Raw genomic sequence first — 23,578 nt, 5'->3', positions numbered from 1 at the left:
ATTGGAAAGTTGTGCGAGTTGCGCACAACTTTTATTTGGACCGCATCTGTCGAAGCAAAGTGTTCGGGTTCTGAAATTTTGTTTCTCAGAGTCCTATTCAGACTCATTATCGTATAAGCTTCCACGCGTGTTAAGATCCGTTTGGATCTTGAATCGCAAATCGGTGTTCATCGAGTCCACATCGTGTGATTGCATCACACATCACTGTCGATGCTTTTGAATTACTCGAGGATGAAGTATCGCCAATGAATCATCAAAAATATTTGTTGAAAAAGTCACCGACGGGAAGCAGGTTGAAGCCTACTGGTTGAGGATCACAAAGAACCCTAGTTTATGTGAAAATAGCCCTAAGGTACAAACAATAGGTTTTTATACTCAATCGTTTAGGAGTGCAACCTTCATGAGGTATATGTGTTGATAGTTACATATATGCGACTTTAGTCTAGTATTTGCAAAGTTGTGTGGTTCCGTTTAACTTCACATATATTTTTATGCAAACTTCATGAGGCATATGCAAGTTAAGTAGGATATTTGTGAGGTTATGAGGTTTAGTTTAATAGGAGGTTCACACTTTTTTTGTGTGAATTTTGTATTATATATGCCAACTTAGTTAAGTATTTACGAAGTTTCGAGGTTTGAATTTAATACGATGTTCGCAAATACTACTATGTGCACTTTAAAAAAAAAACATGCAAACCTCCTTTTAAGTGGGAGTTTGCACACTCAAAGGTATTTTCGCAACAGGATGTGTGATGATCATCACAATTTCGCAATATCAGACTTTCATAAATAATTCAGAATTTCGCAATACTTCATGTGAAACTCATCAAGAGTTTCACAAATTTTTTAAAATTTCGCAATCTTTTTTGGAATATTGCATCCTCCCATTTGATTTTGTTGATAAGTTTCATGGTGTGTATTATTTTAGCATCATGACAAGCGAATATCAAAAATTCGCATTTGCAAGGGTTAAAAGTGTCCAAAAAAATTTGGGAGTCTGTGGTATTGTCCATTCAGGTGGTATTGTCCATTCAGAGGATTTGATAAATTGCGAGGCATTTTTGAAAATGCATCATTTTTGTCATACAATACAATCATTTTCTGTTAAAATTTTGTTTGCCTATTCTTTTTATACAGTTTTTTTAAGTATTACATGACATCTTGTAATCTTTTCAAAAATTCTTGAGTTACCATATATAACTCTCCCTCTCCCTCTTGATTGCCATAATAAAATGGGTTCCCCCGTAAAAAAAAAAAAGACTCTCTCTCTCTCTCTCCCCTAAAATATCTTAACAAATCGTGCCTCTTCTTTCTCATTGGCCATAAAAAAAACTTAATACAAGAGATTGGCCAGCCCCATGAATAATGTCCTCAACAAAATGTGTTTGTAAAACATATATATTTCTATGTTATATTTCAATTTAAATATATATTAAGCCATTTAAAAGGGTATTTATTTTCTTTAGTTATTTAGTTGTATATTTTAAAAATAAATTATAATGTGTTTTAAATGTATACATATTTCTACGTCATTATTTATCTATTTGTCATAAAATTTTTAATATAAACATGATTTATCTTGGCCTGGCCATATGGACATGCCGCTAAATATCCACTTAGTATATAAAGGGGATGACGGCCAGATACCTGGATTTGAGCACAGATGGGGAGGGGCCTGTTCTCAAATCCTCGGATCTGAAATTGAAGGATTTGAGATCCAAGACTTTCAAACACAGCCTTTTATATTTCCATCATTTCCCCCTCCATGGATCTAAAGCTCCTTATGTCCACTGTTCTATGAGGTGCCATCTATAGCCTTTTTAAGTAGTTTAAAAACTTTTTGTACTGATGTAACTCGGAGGGTTGCTTACAGCAGCAATCAGCACATTCTTCAGCTCTTTTTCTCCAAAACTTAACTTCTTGACCACAAAATTTGCCATAAGAATCCATGGCCCCCCTTTTCCTACCATACAGCATGTCCTATATAGGGATGTCAATGGGTCGAATTTTATTTGATATTCAACCGAAACCGACTCCTTTTAGTCGGATTTGATAAGCCAAAACCATAACGGATTATAATCAGATGCAGATATGTTTTGATTTTTCGCTACCGAATCCAACAGATATCCGGATTTGTTTGATATCTGAATCCGTCGACTTGTAAAAAACATGATACAGTATGAGTTTTCACTATCCGAATTAGAATCCAAACCTGAATCCATTTAGCCAACATTCCATCAGTAGTATCTGGTATTAGCCACATCCGATCTGAATCTGAACCTTTTACATCTAATCCTATCGTATGTCCATCTCCAAGCTCAACAAAACCTCAAATATCTTTTATTTTCTAACCATCAACAGAATAGGGGATGAACAAGATAGATGCACTGGATAGTCACACCACTGTCTTAAGTCTTAACCAAGGGGTCTCAGCTTCAAAGCTTACCAGGGGCTATCCCCCATCTTGGCTACACAAAATTTTTAAAAGTTTATAAAAGATTAAGGGAAAAGAATAAGCAATATCTTTGTAGTTCACAAACTTTACTATCAACTAATTATTTTATTAGGCATTTTCTAACAAGCTTGTGTATTCTTTCAAAAAAAAAAGAAAAAACAAGCTTGTGTATGTTTGGCGACATAGTCAGAGATTGTGAATCTTTGTTGTCCTTTCACGTGGCAGCTGCTAATGGCAAATGGTGCAAAATGCAGAGTTGGCGTGAAAAGGTTGGAAAATCCGGCCAATTAAGGCCATCGATGGTTGTAACAGCTGATGGGAATGCTGTTGTAATAACTCAAGGATCAAGAAATCCTAGTTTATGCAAGTTGGGCATTAAGATTTCAATTCACGAGAAACATAGAACTGCATATCCTAGAAGAAAGGTTTTCACAAGACAAAAAAAACCGTGGCACATTATTTAAGAAGAAAAATAAGAAATCCAATCAGCCAATTACACAAAGTAAGCAGACAATAGGTTTAGAATAATAAAATATTAGATGGTCCTCAGCTTTCTGAGTTCTCCCTAGAAAAGCATTACAACAACCATAAGAATCCTGGCTTTTTTTATTGATAATTTGAGATGAACTAAATTTAATCAGATTGAATTATATAGAGGCATATGGTGCCCCAGCTGGAATTACAATTATCACAGCAAGTCATTCAATAAACATCTATAAATAGAGCTCTGATAACTAGAACAAGCATTTCAATAGCATGCAGGCTGTACAGTATCGGACAATTTGGTCCAATGCATTGAACACATGACACAATTTACACGATAATCATACATACATCAATATCAGCCAATCAGACTCCACATTCCCAGAATGACCTTAAAGTTGGACCTCAATGATTGATGTTCAAACTGGGGTTGCTGGTTGAATTTCCATGCTGCAGGAGGTAATGGAGGATCACTCCATACAAAACACTTATAGAAGTCATACAACCAACAGCTTTTATCTTGATACTGAATTTATCAAACATGAATGCCAGATTGGCCCCAGAAAGTTTCATGTTGAAGCAAGGGATACTGTTTTCCCAAGGACAAAAGTAACCAGTGAGAGCTCAACGAAAAAGATTGTGTTGATTAGTCCACGATCGATACTCCAACCAAAAAGAGTGATTCCACCAGGATTTGCTTGCAAATATAGAACTGCATACATGAGAAAGGTAGGATTAGTTCTCATTCAAAATAGAGATGCTAAGATCAACCTCCTATACAATCTGCAGCTTCCTAGTGCACTGGAAGTTCCAGTCAGCAAAAAAATGGTGAATGACAAAAAATAACAAGGCAGCAGATTGCAGACATAAAAGTGAGGTAAATCAATTTAGTTAGTTTGTATGCTTTGCAAGGATTAGGTCAAATGCTAAAATAAATCTTTTTTTCTGTTCATTTTTACTTTGTTGTCCTTGGAATCAGAAGAGCATAAGTGACACTACTTCACTTAGAACTTGATGTAAAAGTTCAAACCTTGTTGACTTGCAACGGAAATGCAGATGAAAATATAATGTTCATACCATGATACAGTGGTGCAATTGTAATATGCATGCAGTAGTTGACACCACCTATAGGTGGAATTCTTGTAATATTTAGTACAAAAGTGGCACCATCCATTGGTGTCACAATTGCAATAACAGTGTAAAAAAGAGTTCGTTAATTACTGACCCTAGTGAAAGAACTAAAAAGAATACCAAGGTGCCACCCCTTGGTCATTATTCTAAGTGTGTCTTCTCTCATTCAATGTGTTCTCTCTGCTGCTGCTATTTCACCATATATTGTACTCTTTTACATTGCATCAGAGCCATAGTCTAGGTAATCCCATCTTTTTTTAGTTTCTTCTCTTCTTCCAGCTACCATCAATCCCTTGCCTTTCATCTTGCCCTCTTGCCAGAATTCATAGATCTGGTTTCAGCAGCCATATGCAGAATCCATTCAGACATGAACTGTTCTCATCCTGGCATGCCTTGGACCCTCAGATATGCTCTGATCTGACAAGATCTGACATTGCTATTGTCGAGGTATGCATCTCAAGAAAGAATTTCAAACCACTAAAAGAAGTAACTTTATATTGTTGATTGGTTGGCTCTTATAAGGCAACCAATCTCAGAAAAGAACAAGACAATTTTGTAGGAGTGGGGATGAATTACCAAATGCTAGCAATCTCACTTGCATGTCAGCCAAAATTGCCCACTTTGAAAGGTTTTGTGACCAATACTCGGTTCAAATAAGACAAATTCTTACAGGATTGGGCATGAATTACCAAGTGCTAGTAACCAAACTTGCATGTCAGCCACAATTTACCACTTTGGAAGGTTTTTCGATTGATCCTCCTACAAGAGCATCTACCAAACAAAAAGATTAGTGCCATGGTGATGCACTAAATTTTATCCTTTTTGAATGCTTGCAAAAATATCAAATTTCCAACGAGGAGGATAGGGCAGGACAGAAACAGTATAATTGGGGGTCATGGTTTGCTGTCACTTTTTCTAAAGAACATGCTATAAATATCATGAGAAATCAAGTTGTTACATGCCAATTGTTTAACAAGCATGGAGATACAGCTCAGAATTTTTATGAAATCCCAACTTTTTGTCGGCTATGCTGATAACTATAAAGGTTTCAGGTGTTATGATGTTAAAACAGGGAAGATTGAGATATCAAGAAATGCCGTTTTGGATAAGGTCATTTTTTTGAGTGATACACATAGCTCTTCATTGCAGAACAACAAAGTGCTTGAAGTTTATCAGCCCTGGTTAAGTGCAGATCTTTTTCCATGTGTGAATGATAAATCAGCAGATCATGTCACCATTACAGTCAGCACATGATGAGGTGATAGAAGAAACCTCACACACGGGATTTAATGTGCAAAATGAAACTAATAGTGTGGAACGTAATGCTGGTAGATTCAAAGAGGGTTGTGTTTATTCAAGAAGCAAAGAAGGCATCACTCATGGAGATGACATCATTTATGAGCACACAGGTTAGTGAGAGAAATCAGCCAATCACCTTGAAAAGATCGGCTAGAATGAGGCACCCTAGTGAGTTTCGAGAATTTCAGCATTGATTTTCAAGACTTTTTGACTCAAATTGAGAGACGAGGAACCTAAAACATTCCATCAGGTTGTGAAATCCAACATATGGATTAAGGCTATGAACAAGAAAAGAGGCTTTACATGAGTGTCAAACCTGGAAAGTTTTCAGGAGCCTACATGACTTTGATCAAAATGGGTTTATAAGATAAAGTATAAACCAGATGGTAGCATTGAGAGATATAAAGGCTGGTTGCGAAGGGATTTAAGGACTACGAAGAAACATTCAATCATGTGGTAAAGATGAAGACAATACACATTATCTTATCTTCGGCAGTTTGATCATGGATAGAAACTAAGTCAGCTAGATGTCAAAAATGTGTTTTTACATGAAGATTTGGAGGAGGTATATATAGAGCAACCACTAGGTTACAGTTGATCTGCTCACCAAAACAAGAATGAAGGATTGTAAACCCTAATTGACTCGTGTGTAATGAAGTAAGTGATACAAGAACAAGAGTCACTAAGGGCATACAATAGCACAAATACAATGTGCACAAGCATAAGTCTACTATGGGTCAGTACAAAGAGCCAACAAGGGCTAACAAGAGAGCACAAAATAAAAAATATTCTTTTATTGATAATAATGCTTGAGAAAAAGCATTACAAAGAATGGGGACAAGAGACCCTTTATATGCAAGCATCAAGGGCCATTGAGAGCTCCCAAAGACTCTATGGTCCAATGACCATAGAGCCCTTAATGATCTACACAAAGACCAAAAATATAAAACAAAAAATGACAACTGTCTCTAATGGACAGTCCTAATTACACTGGTAAAAAGACAAAAATTCCCCTGATGAGAATTACCTATTACATGACTATATCTACTTCATATATATATATATATATATATACATATATATATATATATATATATATATATATATATATATATATATATATATATATATACAAACCTATTTTAACACTTCCTTCAAACTTACAGTGTTATCACCAAAAGCTTGTTGAGAAGAAACAAAAAATGAGGTACAAGAAGAGATTAAGTAAAGAAATCTGCAAACTGATATTTTGAGGTGACATACAACAACTGAATAGTTCTTAAGAATTCATCTCCATTTCAATGTATTTTGTGCGCTCATGGAAGGTGTGGTTGCTGGCAATATAATGTTATAGACTGCACCTCGGATCCGTCCCATTAGACCCAGATTCACCCCAAGTCCCACTGCCCAACTCGGACTTGTGTTGATAAGAGAGAGAAGAGTCCCCTTCACACCGGGACTCCCTCAAGGTGGGATGACCCTCCCTGGAATCCCATCCAAGGAGGAACTGTGTACAGTTTATTCTAGTTAGCTTTCTGTTCTATAAATACATGTGTAAGGTTCCTTAATTTTTCAATGAGATATTTTAGAGTTTTTCTCTAAGTTTCATTCAAGGTTTTGTGCTTGGTTTTGAGGGAAGGATCTTCTTCCTCACGTGTGCATCTTCGCTTCCACTGTCAGCCAGCTAGGGATATATTTCCTCCTTCTAGTCGTGCCCCCTTCATCCTGCCTCCGCCTATCAACTGAAGAGAGACCTCTCTCTCATTCCTTGCGTTTTGTCGGTTAGACGTGTCCCTGCCTAGGACACACCCACCCCCCTTCACGGTTTATACGACCATGTCACCTGCCCTCTGACACGGACACACTAAACAACATGAACCCCCTCACGCTGATCCGTTGCAGTGTGTTCTCCAAAGTCGGACACGCCTCACGACCTATCAGCTTCAAGGCCACTGTATCCGCACTAGGCCGTACGTCTGCTTCCCTGCTGCACGCAAGTTATGTGCTCGTCAACCACCGGATTCACCCCTACCCTGATCTGTGGACCCGGACTTGTACGGCCGAACTTCCCTGAAGCTTTGTTTGTGACATATAAATTGCACTTTTGTTATCGCAACACATCTTCGAAGGGTTGAAGATGGCTAACCCCATATCTTTGAGAAGATTCCTTAGCCACACAAGTTCCATGGTTGTCGTACTCATCAGTGTTTTAAAACTCGCCGAGTCAACTCGGCCCTCCAGCGAGTCAACCCGGCAAGGCAAACTCGGGCTTGACTCGGCCTGACTCGGGCGAGTTCTGGGATGTTTGAAATTTGATTTTTGAGTTTCAAATTACAGTTTCAAAATATATAAGTACATATATTTTAACAAGGGTTACCCCTAGATTTTGTATAAAAAAGAAAATAAAAATCATTTAAAGATAAAAAATCATTTAAATCCATAGAATAATATTGCCATGTTGTTCAAACTTCGAACTACTGTTCACCCTGTGCTATCAACTTATTCTAGCAAAATATTTTAAAGAAATGATTCTCACTATATATGGAGGGTCAAATGTGCCTATAGGAAGTCACATTTAGGTTTCATCATCCATTTGTTATGTGAACAAGCATTGTACAGATTCAAATATTAGTAGTCTTTTTATAGTTGTGCCATTAATACATTAATGGCATAGTTTTCATACATGAGAAAATTGCTTATTTATGTTGATATTGGGCATTATGTAAACTTTCAATATGCACATATATCCCTATTTTACATTTATGGATTTGTTAGAGAAGGAATTGAAACTTTTAAAACAAGCTAGCATATATGATTGGCCATTTTAGGAATCGTAGGTAGTAGCAGACTGAACTCATGGTGACCACATCCTCTAATTCAAGTCATGAATTAGTCAAAGTGCTTGTATAGATATCAAATTCAAGCAAACTTCTATAGCTCTTTGCAGTTTTTATATTCTTACAAACATTTGGATACTATATACAACAACAACAACAACTACGCCTTCATCCCAAAACAATTGGGGTCAGCGATATGAACCAAAAAAGAAATTCATTTTGGGTCTTCCACATGAATCCTTTTCCTCCAATCATTTCTATCCAACGCCATGTCCTCGGTGAGGTTCAAAGCATTCATATCCTTTCCTATCATCTCCATCCAAGTCTTCCTAGGCCTACCCCGACCTCTTTTAACTAATATATTTTCCCATTTCTCCAACCTTCTAACTGGAGCATCATTAGGCCTTCGCCGAATATGTCCAAACCACCGTAAACGATTCTCTCGCATCTTATTTTCAATGGGTGCAACACCTACCTTCTTACGTATCTCTTCGTTCCGAATCTTATCTTTTATTGTATTTCCACACATCCATCTAAGCATCCGCATCTCAGCTACACTCATTTTTTGAATATGATGTCTCTTGGCAGCCCAACATTCCGTACCATATAGTAAAGCGGGTCTAATAGTCGTCCTATAAAACTTTCCCTTCAACCGCAATGGCATTCTACGATCGCACAGCACTCCAGTAGCACTTTTCCATTTCATCCACCCAACCTTTATCCTATGATTTACATCTCCATCAATTTCTCCATACTTTTGAATGATGGATCCCAAATATTTGAAATAATCATTCACCGGTATATTTTGCTCACCAAGCTTCACTACACTCCCATCACTACTTCGTTGCTTACTAAACCGACATTCCATATATTCAGTCTTACTCTTACTCAACTTAAAACCTCTAGCTTCCAATGTCTGTCTCCATAATTCTAACTTAGCATTAACCCCAGCTCTAGACTCATCAATCAAAACAATATCATCAGCAAACAACATACACCACGGTACATTTTCTTGAATTGATCTCGTAAGCTCATCCATCACTATTGCAAATAGGAAAGGGCTTAAAGCAGATCCTTGATGTAACCCAACCGTTATCGGGAAATTGGTTGTCACCCCTCCACAAGTGCGGACATTGGTTACTACTCCTTCATACATATCTTTAATTATACTAATGTACTTGAGAGAAACACCTTTCTTCATCATTGTCCACCAGAGAACGTCCCTAGGTACTCTATCGTATGCCTTCTCTAAATCAATAAAAACCATATGCAAATCTTTGTTCCTCTCTCTATATCTTTCAATAAGTTGTCTAAGAAGATGTATAGCTTCCATAGTTGATCTTCCAGGCATAAAACCAAATTGATTCTCCGATATCATGACAACCTTCCTCAACCTAGACTCAATCACCCTCTCCCAAAGTTTCATAGTATGACTCATGAGTTTTATACCACGATAGTTTGTGCAATCTTGTATATCACCCTTATTCTTATATAAAGGCACCAAAGTACTCTTCCTCCACTCATTAGGCATCTTATTTGTTCGCCAAATCAAGTTAAAAAGATTTGTCAAGCATTCTAAACCTTTCTCTCCCAAGCATTTCCAAGCCTCGATAGGTATACCATCTGGGCCAACTGCCCTTCTTGATTTCATTTTCTTCAAAGCCTCTGCAATTTCTTTCTTTTGAATCTTGCGCATGAAGTCACGATTTATCTCATAAAAAGGAATGGAGAAGTCTCCAAGATCTTGAGCATGACTATCATTAAATAGCTTATCAAAATAATCTTTCCATCTCTCCTTAATCTCCTCATCTTTGACTAAAACCCTTTGCGTTTCATCTTTGATACATCTAACCATACCCAAATCCTTCGATTTCCTATCTCTCATCTTTGCAAGCCTATAAATATCCTTCTCGCCTTCTTTGGTATCCAACTTGTCATAAACCTCCTTATATACCTTAGCCCTCGCGTTTCGAACAACTTTTTTAGCTTCCTTCTTTGCTATCATATACTTCTCCAAATTCTCATTAAGTCACGATTTGGAAACTATATGTTTACTCAAAAACATGGTTTGAGACAAATTATATATTGTTTTTCTTTTAAAATCAAAAGTTAACAAAACCTGATCCGAGTCACCGAGTTGACCCGCCGAGTCACGAGTCAATAAAGAACGAGTCGAGTTCCGAGTCACGGGTTTTAAAACCTTGGTACTCATAGCTTTATAGTCAGATACAATTGATGACAATGAGACCTCTTATTTCTTACATCTCCAAGAAATCAATGAATCTCTTAAAAAAAACACAAAAACCAATGGTTGAAACTCTATCATTTGGATTTTCTCCTCAATCTACACTAGTATAAGCAAGTCGATCAAAGGATGAAGATGAGGATAAAAAAAACCCTTTATTTATGGTGTTCTTTATTTGACTATCCTTAATGCAACACTCATATGCACAGTAGTCGGAGCATGCTGAAATTGACTAGTTGAATGAATGACATGAGCTATATCTGGTCTGGCGATAGACAAGTAGGTGAGAGACCCAATTAGTTGTCTATAAAGTGTGGGATCTTCGAGAAGTGTCACATCTTCGAGCCATAATTTTGCATTGACCACTTCTGGGGTTTCCACTTTCTTGTCATCTGAAATCTCAGACTTAGTACAAATATTTGTAGCAAGCTTCATTTGAAAAATAATATACCTTCTGAAGGAGAAAGCAACATCAATACCTTAAAAATTCCAGATTAGACATATCAAAATTTTCTTTTAAAACATTTTTAATATTACTAACTCCCTGTTTGTCATTTCCGGTTATTATCATGTCATCTACGTACAGTAGAAGTATAACAACATTAGTACATGTTCTTTTGACAAAGAGAGCAGTGTCAGTATAACAAGAATGAAATCCCAAATGAGTCATAACATTACTAAATGTATCATACCAGGGCTTCGGGGTCTGTTTAAGACCATATAGGGCCTTCATAAGTTTAAGAGTTTTACCTTATTTGATATCAAATCCTGACGGAGGATCCATATAAACTTCCTTATTTAATTCTCTATTAAGAAATGCATTTTTGACATCAAGTTGATAGATAAACCATTTTTTGGATAAAAATAATGGCTATGAGAATCCTAACACTAGTCATCCTAGTTACAAGTACTAAAGTCTCTTCATAGTCAAATTTGTATTCTTGATAATATCATTTAGCTACTAACCTAGCTTTATATATTTCTAAGGTTCCATCACTCTTGGTTTTGACTTTAAATACCCATCTACAGCCTATGGTTTTCTTTCCTAAAGGTATGGTAACAACTTCTCAGGTTTTGGCCTTTTTAAGGGCATCTAATTCTATATTCATAGCTTCAATCCAATGTAAAAAAAAATTGGCTTCATTATAATTAGATGATAGGAATGTAGAGCTATCAGATAGGCTCTATAGTTTGGTGACAAAGAGTTATATGATACAAACCTATTGGGAAGAATAGAGACTCGGCTAGATCTCCTAAGAGAGGTCTCTTCTATAGGAGAATTATGTAAGTATTTTTCTAATGCAATTAGAGGATTTTTTTTATCATGCCAAGTATAAACATGTGTATCTTTAGTAGATTTATCAATTATATCATCATTTCCTAATAAAGGTCCTGAATTCCATCATTAGAATGTTCATGATCACTACTAACCAAGGCTTCATCATTATTATTCAAAGAATTATCACAAGTAGAACTAACTTCTCATGGAGAGAGATTAAATAAAAAATAATAATCTACTTCCTCTTTCCTATTATCTTTATCAAGACCATTTTCATTTTCTAGGATGGTCACATCCTTAAAAACATAAAGTTTGTTATTTTTTAAATCAAAACATCTATAACCTTTTTTATTTTTCCCATAACCAATAAAAATACATTCAATGGCTTTCGGTGATAACTTCTCTCTTTTATGCAATAACACAAAACATTTACGACAAAAAATACGCAATCACTTGAAGTCGGGTGTCATTTTAAATAATTTCTCATATGGAGAAATATTTTGTAAGGGTGATGAGGGCATTCTATTTATCAAATAGATTGATGTTAGAATGACCTCAGTTCAAAAACTTTTTGGAATGTCTTTAGAAATAAGTAGGGTTTTATCTATATCCATAATATGGCAATGTTTTCTCCCCACTAACCCATTTTGTTGAGGAGTCCTAAGATAAGAATTTTGATGGCAAATTCCATTTTATTTTAAATAATTTTGAAATTCATTAGATAAATATTTTCGACCTGAATTAGATCTAAATATGAAAATGTTGCTTTGAAATTGATTTTAACTATCATGTGAAATTCTTTAAAGAAGGAAAAGACATCTGATTTAAGATTGAGGAAGTAGACTCATACTGATGCAGAGCAGCAGGATGACACTACTGCAAACAAGTTGAAAACACGTTCGGGAAAGATATATCATCAGACCCGAACACACAAATTCGATCCATCACCAACATGAGATAAAAAATTATAATATTTTTGAGTTTCCGAATTTTTTTGTATTAAGATTTTATCTGGAAATGCAATTTGTTAGCATTTATGAATTATTTTGATTTTGATTTTTACTTTTAGGATTTTTCTGAATCAAAACTGGATCGAGGTCCAATAGCCGGTTAGGATCTTTTTAAGGCTATTAGAAGGTGTATGGGGTTTTTGGGTAGTTTTCTTTTAAATTTTTGAGTTTGGATTTTCTTTAATATGGGTTTGAATTTTAAATTTGAATTTTTGGATCTCCTTGTGTTTCCAAATATGGTTGTTGGGAACCAAGGAGACCCATTAGCCCAAAATGTGGTGGAAGAGCCTAGTTTTCTTTTATTGAACATAAGAAAGGTAGGTCCTCTCTCATTGGGCCTAGGGGGCAGCAACCCTAGACCCCTCCCTCTTGATTCACATTTTTCCTTCCCTCTCTAAAAGAAACCCTAAGGAAAAGAGGAAAGTAACTTTGTTTTTGTAAATGAAAGAAACCCTAAGGGCGTGGAAGCTATCCCCCTCTCTCCAGCGAGTTCTCCGTGGTCATCCCTAGGCATGGGATGTGAAGATCGCCCTGTTAAATATATATATATATATATATATATATATATATATATATATATATATATATGAATTTGTATTATAATATATTGCATGATAAGGGCATTTTTATCTTTCTATGTGTATTAATAGTTGTTTATTAGAAACAACTATTTTTTGTTTTTTTCCTTATTTTTCCGTTTTCTTTTATTTTTTTCTTTTATGTGTATTGAGGCCCCCACTTCATGGAGTCATTGGGGCCCCAACGGTCATAAATATGACCGTTGGGAGTTCCCCAATGACTATGAAAGGGGAGCTCCCAAGGGTCTCTCTCTCACTTTTGTATACAAATAGGGGTGTCCCCCCACATGTATGGTATTCCTTTTCCTTCACTATTCAATAATACTCACTTTTTGTTAGCCTTTGGCATTGTCCCTTAGTGGACTTTTGTGTGTGCACTTGAGTGCTTGTCTATTTTCTTTGTAATTGTCCATTATTGGACTTGTATGTGCTTTGCACTTTGTTATTTATAATTCTGCATACTTCATTACATGATATCAGAGCCCATTAGGTTTTCTTGATCTTGGAAGCATTTCTTGTGGTGATTGAAGATCGTGACAAATGTGCTATCACTTTCATCATCTTTATCTTTCTCTAGTCATCATGGAGCATGAATCAAGAGTAGAGTTCTCCTTCAAACTTAATGGATCCAACTACTTGATGTGGGCGTCAACCATGAAAAACCATTTTAGAGGGAAGAAACTTTGAGGTTTTGTAATGGGAACCTCTCTTGAACCATCGTTAAAGCTCACCAAAGTTGAAGGAGGTGTTGAAAAATCTCTCATTGGGGATGATCGTCTTAAAGCCATCAATGAACATTAAATAAAGGTAGAGGATTGGGAAAGTAACCATGCCAAAATTTTGGCATGGTTTATGAACAATACAACAACAACAACTACGCCTTCATCCCAAAACAATTGGGGTTGGTGATATGAACCAAAAAAGAAAATCATTCTGGGTCTTCCACATGAATCCTTCTCCTTCAATCATTTCTATCCAATGCCATGTCCTCGGTGAGGTTCAAAGCATTCATATGCTTTCCTATCATCTCCATCCAAGTCTTCTTAGTCCTACACGACCTCTTTTAACTAATATATTTTTTCATTTCTCCATCCTTCTAACTGGAGCATCATTAGACCTTCGCCGAATATGTCCAAACCACCATAAACGATTTTCTCATCTTATTTTCAATGGATGCAACACCTACCTTCTTCCGTATCTCGTTGTTCCGAATCTTATCTTTTATTGTATTTCCACACATCCATCTAAGCATACGCATCTAAGCTACACTCATTTTTTGAATATGGTATTTCTTGGCAGCCCAACATTCCGTACAATATAGTAAAGCGGGCCTAATTGTCGTCCTATAAAACTTTCCCTTCAACCGCAATGGCATTCTACAATCGCACAACACTCCAGTTGCACTTTTTCATTTCATCCACCCAACCTTTATCCTATGATTTACATCTCCATCAATTTCTCCATACTTTTGAATGATAGATCCCAAATATTTGAAACAATCATCCACCGGTATTTCTAGCTCACCAAGCTTCACTACACTCCCATCACTACTTTGTTGCTTACTAAACCGACATTCCATATATTTTGTCTTACTCTTACTCAACTTAAAACCTCTTGCTTCCAATGTTTGTCTCCATAATTCTAACTTAGCATTAACCCCAGCTCTAGACTCATCAATCAAAACAATATCATCAGCAAACAACATACACCACGGCACATTTTCTTGAATTGATCTCGTAAGCTCATCCATCACTATAGCAAATAGGAAAGGGCTTAATGCAGATCCTTGATGTAACCCAACCATTATAGGAAAATTGGTTGTCACCCCTCCACACGTGCAGACATTGGTTACTACTCCTTCGTACATATCTTTAATTATACTAATGTACTTGAGAGAAACACCTTTCTTCATCATTGTCCACTAGAGAACATCCCTAGGTACTCTATTGTATGCCTTCTCCAAATCAATAAAAACCATATGCAAATCTTTGTTCATCTCTTTATATCTCTCATAAGTTGTCTAAAAAGATGTATAGCTTTCATAGTTGATCTTCCAGGCATAAAACCAAATTGATTCTCCGATATCATGACAACCTTCCTCAACCTATACTTAATCACCCTCTCCCAAAGTTTCATAGTATGACTCATGAGTTTTATACCACGCTAGTTTGTGCAATCTTGTATATCACCCTTATTCTTATATAGAGGCACCAAAGTACTCTTCCTCCACTCATTAGGCATGGTTTATGAACAATGTTGACATAAAAATATCTGCTAACATTGCTAAATTTAGAAGAGCCAATGAAGCTTGGTTCTTTCTTAAGGGTATGTATAACCAAAAGGAATTTGCTAGACAAAATTAGATCCACTAAGCAAGGGGACATATGTGTTCGAGATTATTTTAGCATTTTGTCCCTTTTTTTGGATGAATTAGCAAATCTTGAGCCTAAATGGGTGGCTCCCGAAGATATTGAAATTAGAAGAGAGTAAATTGAGAATGAACACTTTTTTCAATTTCTTCATGGTCTAAGACCGGAATTTGAACAAGTGAGATCTTCTCTTCTTCATAGAACCAAAGTTATGCTTCTTGAAGATGCTCTTGTCGAGGTATATTAAGAAGAAACTTGTCTTGTCATGACCAATAAGAATGATGATGCTTTGGCCGTTACTAGGTCAGTTCCAATGTAAAAACCTATAAGCCACCCCACTTTGTAAAAAAAAATAACTATAGTAATGGGATCAACTATAATAGTGGATATAGGAAGCGTGTCAATTGTCATCATTGTAATGAACCGGGATACATTAGACCGGTATGTCCAAAGCTTAAAGGTAAAATTGCTTTCGTTGGAGAAATCACACCTAAGAAAGAAGAAGCAAGCAAAAATAGAAGAAATATTAAAGACACACTTAACTAAATATTAAAGGCACTTCAACTTCTCAAATCATCCTCCACTTTGGGTGTCTCCATTGCATCTTCCTCATCTCCTCCAGGTACATGGATTTTTTATTCGGGTGCTTCCTTTCATATGACACCTCACATAGATCTACTTTTTTATCATGGTTTTTTACCATGGTAAAGCATGAGAATCGAATCGGTATTCGATTTCTCACTTATGTCAAAAGAAGAGACCCGTACCTTGTGCGAAAAACGAAGAAAAATTGGGGCCGAGGTGCAAAAAACGTGGGTACCTTCTCCTCTTTCTCTCTCTCCTTTTTTTCTTTTATAAAGTGAGGGAGAGGGGGGGACGTCTCCCCCTTCTCCGACCTTTTGTAAAAGAGTTCCCAAAAAGGGACTCTTTCTGTAACGACCCTAATCCATACCTTTTGAAAATGCGGAATATTTTTTTTTCTAAGAGTTGCGAAAACCTTCCCAGAGATCCGAGGTCTTCACAGTTCCAATTTCCATTGGATAGCCCAACTACCACAAACAAAGTTGTCATCTTCATCCATAAGAACCAACTAAAACTCTTTTATTAATGAACCAATAAGAGTCATACACAACTCAAAAGTGAAGTAACCACTGCAGAAAGTAAAAAAAACTAAAAGAAACAAAAATAGAGTCACTTTGTCTCTTACTGAAACTGACAAGCGCAAGTATGACTCTCATCCATCCCCAGTAGCCAGTCCAGCCTCACTGTTCAACATGTCCTGTGAAAAACCAACAAAGTAGGGTGTCAGAACCGAAATTCTGAGCACAGCTACTTCTAAAGAAACCAGGTGAGACAAAGAACATGGATAAGATTTCATGTAATGATTCGAGTGAGTGCAGATATAAAATTTACAGCATTCAAATATCCATACCTACCAACAATTACATATGCTCACCAGTCAAGAACAATAAAGCAGTACCATATATTAAGAACTAAATAACCAAACCTTGCAGCATGATTTCAATAAGTAAATCATATGCTACCACCAAATCATGTCATGATATAGAGAATGATTCAAACATGCATGATCTAATGCATAACAGGAAAATGCATGATTATGTGCAATGCATGATTTCTTTTGTTATCTTTCATTTAAGTTTCATCTTTCCATATGCATGCCCTATTAAATGCATGCAGCTTTAAGTTCCTCTTTTTAATTACTGTTGCCCGCGGATACACCAAACGGGTACAATCCCCGAGGTCAAGTAGGTTTTCAGGGTAGTTTAGCACACAATTTGTATTTTATTACTGGGTTTCAACTTAGCCCTCGACCGAATCACCTTCGGAACATTAGACCTCCACATCTAATGTCGGGGACACAAGGGACACCCCACGCTCACAAGTGTCACTTTCTTGGTACCATAAACAACAGTTGTGTCAAACACACCACTCCCGGGTAAAGTGACGGACTCTCCCTAAAACCGTGGCCAGGAGAAAGAACCTCAATATCGGGTTCAGGGGACAAAATTACAGCACACAGAGTTTTTGTATTCTCACAGTCTCCCCAAGACCGGATCTCCAAGATTCTCATACTCTAGAAGAGATATCCTAGAATGTATATTACACTGTTCTTATTCATTATATTTTTATTAAAGTTAATTCTTTAAGTTTGCAATACCATATGCAAAAGTAAAGTGAAAAACCGCATCCACCCTTGCGGGGACCCATTCGGGACTCCAGCCCGTATAAACCACTAGAACAGTGTAGTAATGTGTCAAACCATCTTATGTGGTTCAAGTGATGCAGTTTAAAAACATATGTGAAAGAAAACCAAACTCACGGCTCTCCAGGCCGGTGATGGTCCATTTAGGCCATCGATGCACCACATAATAAAACCAAATTAGTGTTTCATTCATAACACTAGGCCAAAGTGCCCAAAAGCATGTGCACTCATGCAATCATACACCCAACATATGCATTTTCACTATGTGTGTGTTACCTACATCACATACGGGTATTAACCAATCCATGGTTTCTTTAAGTGTGTGAGTGTACATGTACCATTTCACATATTAATCAAGCGTACATGTTCAAGAAGAATTACTAATAACTGAATCATGCTCACACTCATGAGTACCATAATCATAACAATAACAGTTATATAACCTTCTTAGAAATAACATTTCAACCTGTTCTTGACACCTATATATAGGTGTGCATATGTTCTAAGATTTCCCTTTATTCATATCAAGACTTATATCATACACAGTATTTATAAAAAAATGGAACATATTTCCATTAAATCTGATTCATAACAGTCAAGTGAGATCATACACCTCCATGGCAAACATAAGTAACATATTGAAAACCAACACTTCCCTTCAGTCCTATAACAAGAGTTTAATTTCTATTTGGCACTGAGACACAATTTCATTTGTCTTAATTCAAGATAGAATAGCCTCTTATCTCTTTTTACATAGATGCAGTTTCAATTGAAATCTGCCTGCTGAAGATGGGAAACAGTTTCCTTACGAGTAACAATACTAACAGTTCATTAATCAAAGCCTAATGTATCACATAGTAACACTTGAACTAGGAAAATATCAAATCAACGTAGGCACTAATAGTTCATTAACAAAACATACACAACAACACTTTGGATGGATATCAAAGGCATTGATGGTACATGGTTCAGCTAATAGCAAGCCTGAACTTAACCCATATAGTTTTAAGAGCATCTAATATATATGTTTTTACAAAAAAAAATGCATACAGCACACTCGGGTCAGCCATGTCGGGTTCATAGCCCAAATCCAACTAGGGATGCAAATGGGGCAGATCAAGGATGGGGGTTTGCAATCTTTTGGCTATTTTAAATCTGCATCCCCATTATCAACAGCAACTTCAGATTCCAAACAGTCCTTAAGTATTCGGTTTCAAGAATACAAGCACTCAAGTTCAGATAACCCTATTTCAGGTGAATAACAGTATCAAGACGTAACTTTCAGAACACAGATTGATAAAACTCAATCATGTCCATAGAACACAGCCTACCTAAACCGAGGTTAAAAATAAAATCAGCCCCTGTGGATTTAACACACACAACATATCTAAACCAATATTTAAAATAAAATCAATCCATGTTCTGTTTACCGCACACAGGGATATGCATGTGCACCTAATACACCGACCTTTATAGTATGAAACTTCAAAGTAATTAAACAGGTTTCTGAGTCTTGATGGCCAGTCCAATCCTAATCACCTTAATACAATTAAGAAAACCATGCTATAAAATGACACTTCATGGTCCTGAAGTTATGATGAACCAAGCTGTTGATATGAAACTTTATCATACATAAACAGAAATTTGACCCAACTGTTGCAACTTAGTATAAAAACCATGATCAAGAATACTGTAGTCAAATGAAAACTGTAAAAGAAACACTATACATAAAATAACCTAAAGTTCATGGGTTTAAATCTATCAACCTTCACGTACACGTGAATCGAATTTCTTTAAGAGAATCGTGATTACCCCTAAAATCGACAGATCAAACACCAAATTAGGCTAATCAGGTGCTTCTATACTGATTTCCTAAATTAATACATGCCGAACCAAAATCTGTGTAGATCACGCATTTAGAATCAAGAATTTGCATTTACAAGTTAAACCCTTATTTTCGTCCGAGTTAGAGCTTCCCCTGTAACCCCACGGTTCGTGATGGCCTTCGGTTCCCCTTCTTGCATAAAAACAAGAAACCTCCAAATCGCACATCTAGGGTTTAACCGAATTTTCTTCCCCTTTTTTTTTGCTTTATTTTTGAAAATAGAGAATACCTCCATCAACAGCCTTCCATGGATGCTCCCCTCAAACCCCTCACACGAGATCGCACCCATGTTCGATCACTCACCCAAATTCGTTAGAAGAACCGTACCTTTTTTGAAGCTTTTCCAGCGATCGAAGGCTGCAATCGCGTGGGTAGGGCCGGTTGGTGTTGCTCCACTCACTGCCGTGACAGACGAAGCCCCTGTTGGTTGTGGATGGCCGGAGCTTTGCCGACGACCGGACCTTCCTCCGACGTGCGTAAACTGACAGAGAGAGAGAGACGGGGGAAGAGAGAGAGCCACTGAGTGAAGAGGGAAAACCCCCCTCTCCACTCCTCCTTTTATCGACCCCAAAACCCCTCCTCTACCAAGAGGTGCGGGGTTGGTTACGCCCTGCGTAACCCCCCCCCCCCCCCCTCTGCGCCTTTCTTGTTTTCAGTTACAGCATTATCGAGCAACCCTTATCAGGTTGCCCTTTCTTTCTTTAAAAAGGTTGTTACACAGGGTGGGGCTCGGGTCCGGACCCGTAACCCGACTCCAAACCCTATGGATCCACAAGTTGGATCCAAATGGATCCAACTGTAGGTCCTTGGATAAATTTTAAAAAATTTAAAATTTTATTTATTTATGATTATACACGGATGTATATATATATAGGTATATGGATCCGGTATGTGGATCCCAGACCCATCCACGCACCCCTTTTTAAATAATTATTCCCCGAATTGTTTAATACATTAAAAATTATTGTACTTATACATACATATCAAATTTATGAGGTAAATTTATTCGAAAAACCCCTTTATGGGTCCTGGATCTGCAATTTGTATCCCAGGCCCAAATTCCTCTGTTATGAAATATATAGTATAATATGTTTAAATAAATGCCTAAAAATTATAGGTATTACACTTTCTCTACCTAGTTTCCAAACTTTTTGAAACTCTTCAAAAAGTTGACTTTTCTATTTTTTTTTAAACTTCCACTTTTTATAAAACTCTTTCTTAACCTCTCTTAGGTAAGAATAGGGACTCTTTTAGAGAGTCTCACTCAGCCCAAAAATAAAAATTCGGAATTGATATTATTTAATTAATTAATTAATTCTTAATTAATTAAAATTATCTAAAAACTTCTAAAAATAACCAAATTAATCCTAACGGCTTCTTAGCCTTAATAAACCCAAATTAAGGTTTTAAATTGAGTTTAAAGCTGAAAAACGGTGGACTTGGATGACTTGGATTTGGATCCGGATCCAAGATTCAAACCCATACCCAAAACAAAAATGGATCAAGATCTGGATCAAATCCAAATTTAAGTAGGACTTAAATAAGACCCAAATCCATATTAGTTTGGATCGTAGGCCTTGGATCCAATCTGATCCAACTCCGGATCCATATCGACAAACTGCTCAATTTTTAGAAAAACGTGATTTCCGAGCAAACCGGAACTCGAAATCAAAAAAAACAAAATATCGTTGCGCTCAAAATTTTAAGACGCATCCAACGATATATTACACGAATACCAAATTCTGGATTTTGCCTGAAAATAACCCAAATTTTGCTCAAATTTCGATTAAATTTAAAAGTTAAAAATAAAACTCTTTATCTCGTTTCAATTGGCTCATTGCGACCTTGTCGATGGGACCTGGGCCAAGCCCGGACTCAAAGACATCAATCTAAAAATCGAGCCTCAAAAGATTTTTCTCCCAGACTTCGCCAAATTTTTGTCAAAACTATAAAATGACTAAGTACCGAAATGTGCGATATTACAATAGCACAATCACTAGAGTCTTATATGCTCATCACGATAATGGACATCCTTCATTAGCATTCAATGTCCTTTTTTCTCAACTATAGAAGCATATTATTAATAATATGCAAGGTAAAAGGATCTAATTTTATAAAATTATAATATAACATAAACGACTAAATAATTCATTTATTTGATAGTTAGCTGTAACATGTGCATCCTAACAATGATTTACAGCAACATAACCTTACCAACTATTTCTATCATTATACTGCCAAATATAGCTAGAGAAAAGCAAAGGCCAGCTTATGTGATAGGGACACACCATTTTGTCCCTGTTTTCCTGCCCTGATTACTCAAGAGGACACGCTGCATGGCAATATAGACACTCATGTGTACAACTTTATTATTTTAATGTTTTAATTATCTTTCATATTTTTAATAATATTTCGACATAAATATATTCTAAATATTAAAATGTAAAAACCAATAAAATTTTTTTTAAAAAGTTTCGTACCCGGCTCGGGTCTAGACCCGACCCGGATCCAACTCGTGCACAGCCCCTCGAAAAGGGTTTTCGAGGGGACTGGCAGCCCACGGAAGGGAAGGGTCTCCGGCGACACAGGGGGCGGGCCCTGTGTGCGCCCCTCCCTTTAAAAAGGGTGAAAGGGGAGTGCTTACGAGCCTCCCCCAACCCCGACTCTCTCTCTCATCCCTCTGTCTCTGCCCTCTCTCTCCCCGACTCCTTCTCCCCCTCGTTCCCTCACTCCCCTTCACGGCATCCACTCGTCGGCGAGCCCTTCCCCGGAGACCTCCTTTCTCCTCGGCAGCCCAGGTAAACACCCCCCCCCCCTTCTCTTCTTCCGTTGGTTCGCCGGAAGGTGGCCGGCAGCCCCTGCCGAGCCTTCCTCCTCCTCTTTTTCGACAGGCAAGGGGCTCCGCCCCCTTGCCTTCCTCTTTTTTTTTTTGACAGGCAAGGGGGCTCGCCCCCCTTGCCCTCATCTTCTTAGCAGGCAGGGGACTCCGCCCCCTGCCCTTTCCTCCATTCCGGCAGGGGCCCTTCCCTTTCATGTAGGGGCCGATGGCCCCTGCACTCTCCCCCACCCTATTCATTTCCTTGGCAGGGGAGGCCCCTGCCCCTTTCTTTTAAAAAGGCTGGCAGGAGCCTAAGGCTCCTGCCCCTCCTTCTTTTAAAAACCAGCAAGGGCCTCGAAGGCCCTTGCCCCTCCTTTTGAAGACTCTGCAGGGGCCAAAGGCCCCTGCCCCTCTTACTGTTATCACGGCAGGGGCCGATGGCCCCTGCCCTCCTTTAGGTATCTGGCAGAGGCCGATGGCCCCTGCACCCATCTCCTTTAACGGCATGGGTCATTGAACCCTACCCCATTCTCTTTCGTAACGGTAGGGGCCGATGACCCCTGCATTAAGTTGCGGAGAAACCGAGTTTTCTCCCTACCTATATTTATTTTATGTATGTTAAACTACGTACCTGTGCAGTGTTACGCAACGAAGCCCGTTCGCGCCCCGCAAGCTAAACCAACAATCACCTACATTCGTAGACGACTTCCTCGCAATACCCCAAGGTAGGAGAAGTTGCACAAGGACTTAAATAATTAAATCAAGCTTAAATAATTAATAATCGAAAGGACTTAATGATATATGTATATACTTATACGTATATAAGTACACTTTTAAATCAAGGACGCGGTTTCGCAATCCTTGTCCTTTGCTTTCGCATTTCCTATTTCAGTTTGTCGTCGTGCTTTGCGCCCATGCTTTTACTTTCGTATTTACTGCTTATTGTCTTTTAAATCAAGGACGCG

At 37.4% G+C, this 23,578-nt stretch overlaps 1 protein-coding gene across 1 annotated transcript in view; it reads right to left on the bottom strand.

Moving 5' to 3' along the window:
- Nucleotides 1-3,161: 3,161 nt before the first annotated feature.
- Nucleotides 3,162-23,578, bottom strand: part of LOC149811746 (zinc finger CONSTANS-like protein (DUF3537)) — a 53,440-nt gene continuing 33,023 nt past the window's right edge. Inside the window, exon 4 of the mRNA XM_089993224.1 lies at nt 3,162-3,650. Coding sequence (XP_089849350.1) covers nt 3,508-3,650 — 143 coding nt within the window. The 3' untranslated portion in view covers nt 3,162-3,507. The remainder of the gene's footprint in view (nt 3,651-23,578) is intronic.

The sequence above is a fragment of the Nuphar pumila genome, chromosome 17 (genome assembly GCF_984573655.1).
Source record: "Nuphar pumila chromosome 17, dmNupPumi1.hap1.1, whole genome shotgun sequence".
Lineage (NCBI taxonomy): Eukaryota > Viridiplantae > Streptophyta > Magnoliopsida > Nymphaeales > Nymphaeaceae > Nuphar > Nuphar pumila.
This window is presented reverse-complemented; position numbering and strand designations above follow the sequence as displayed.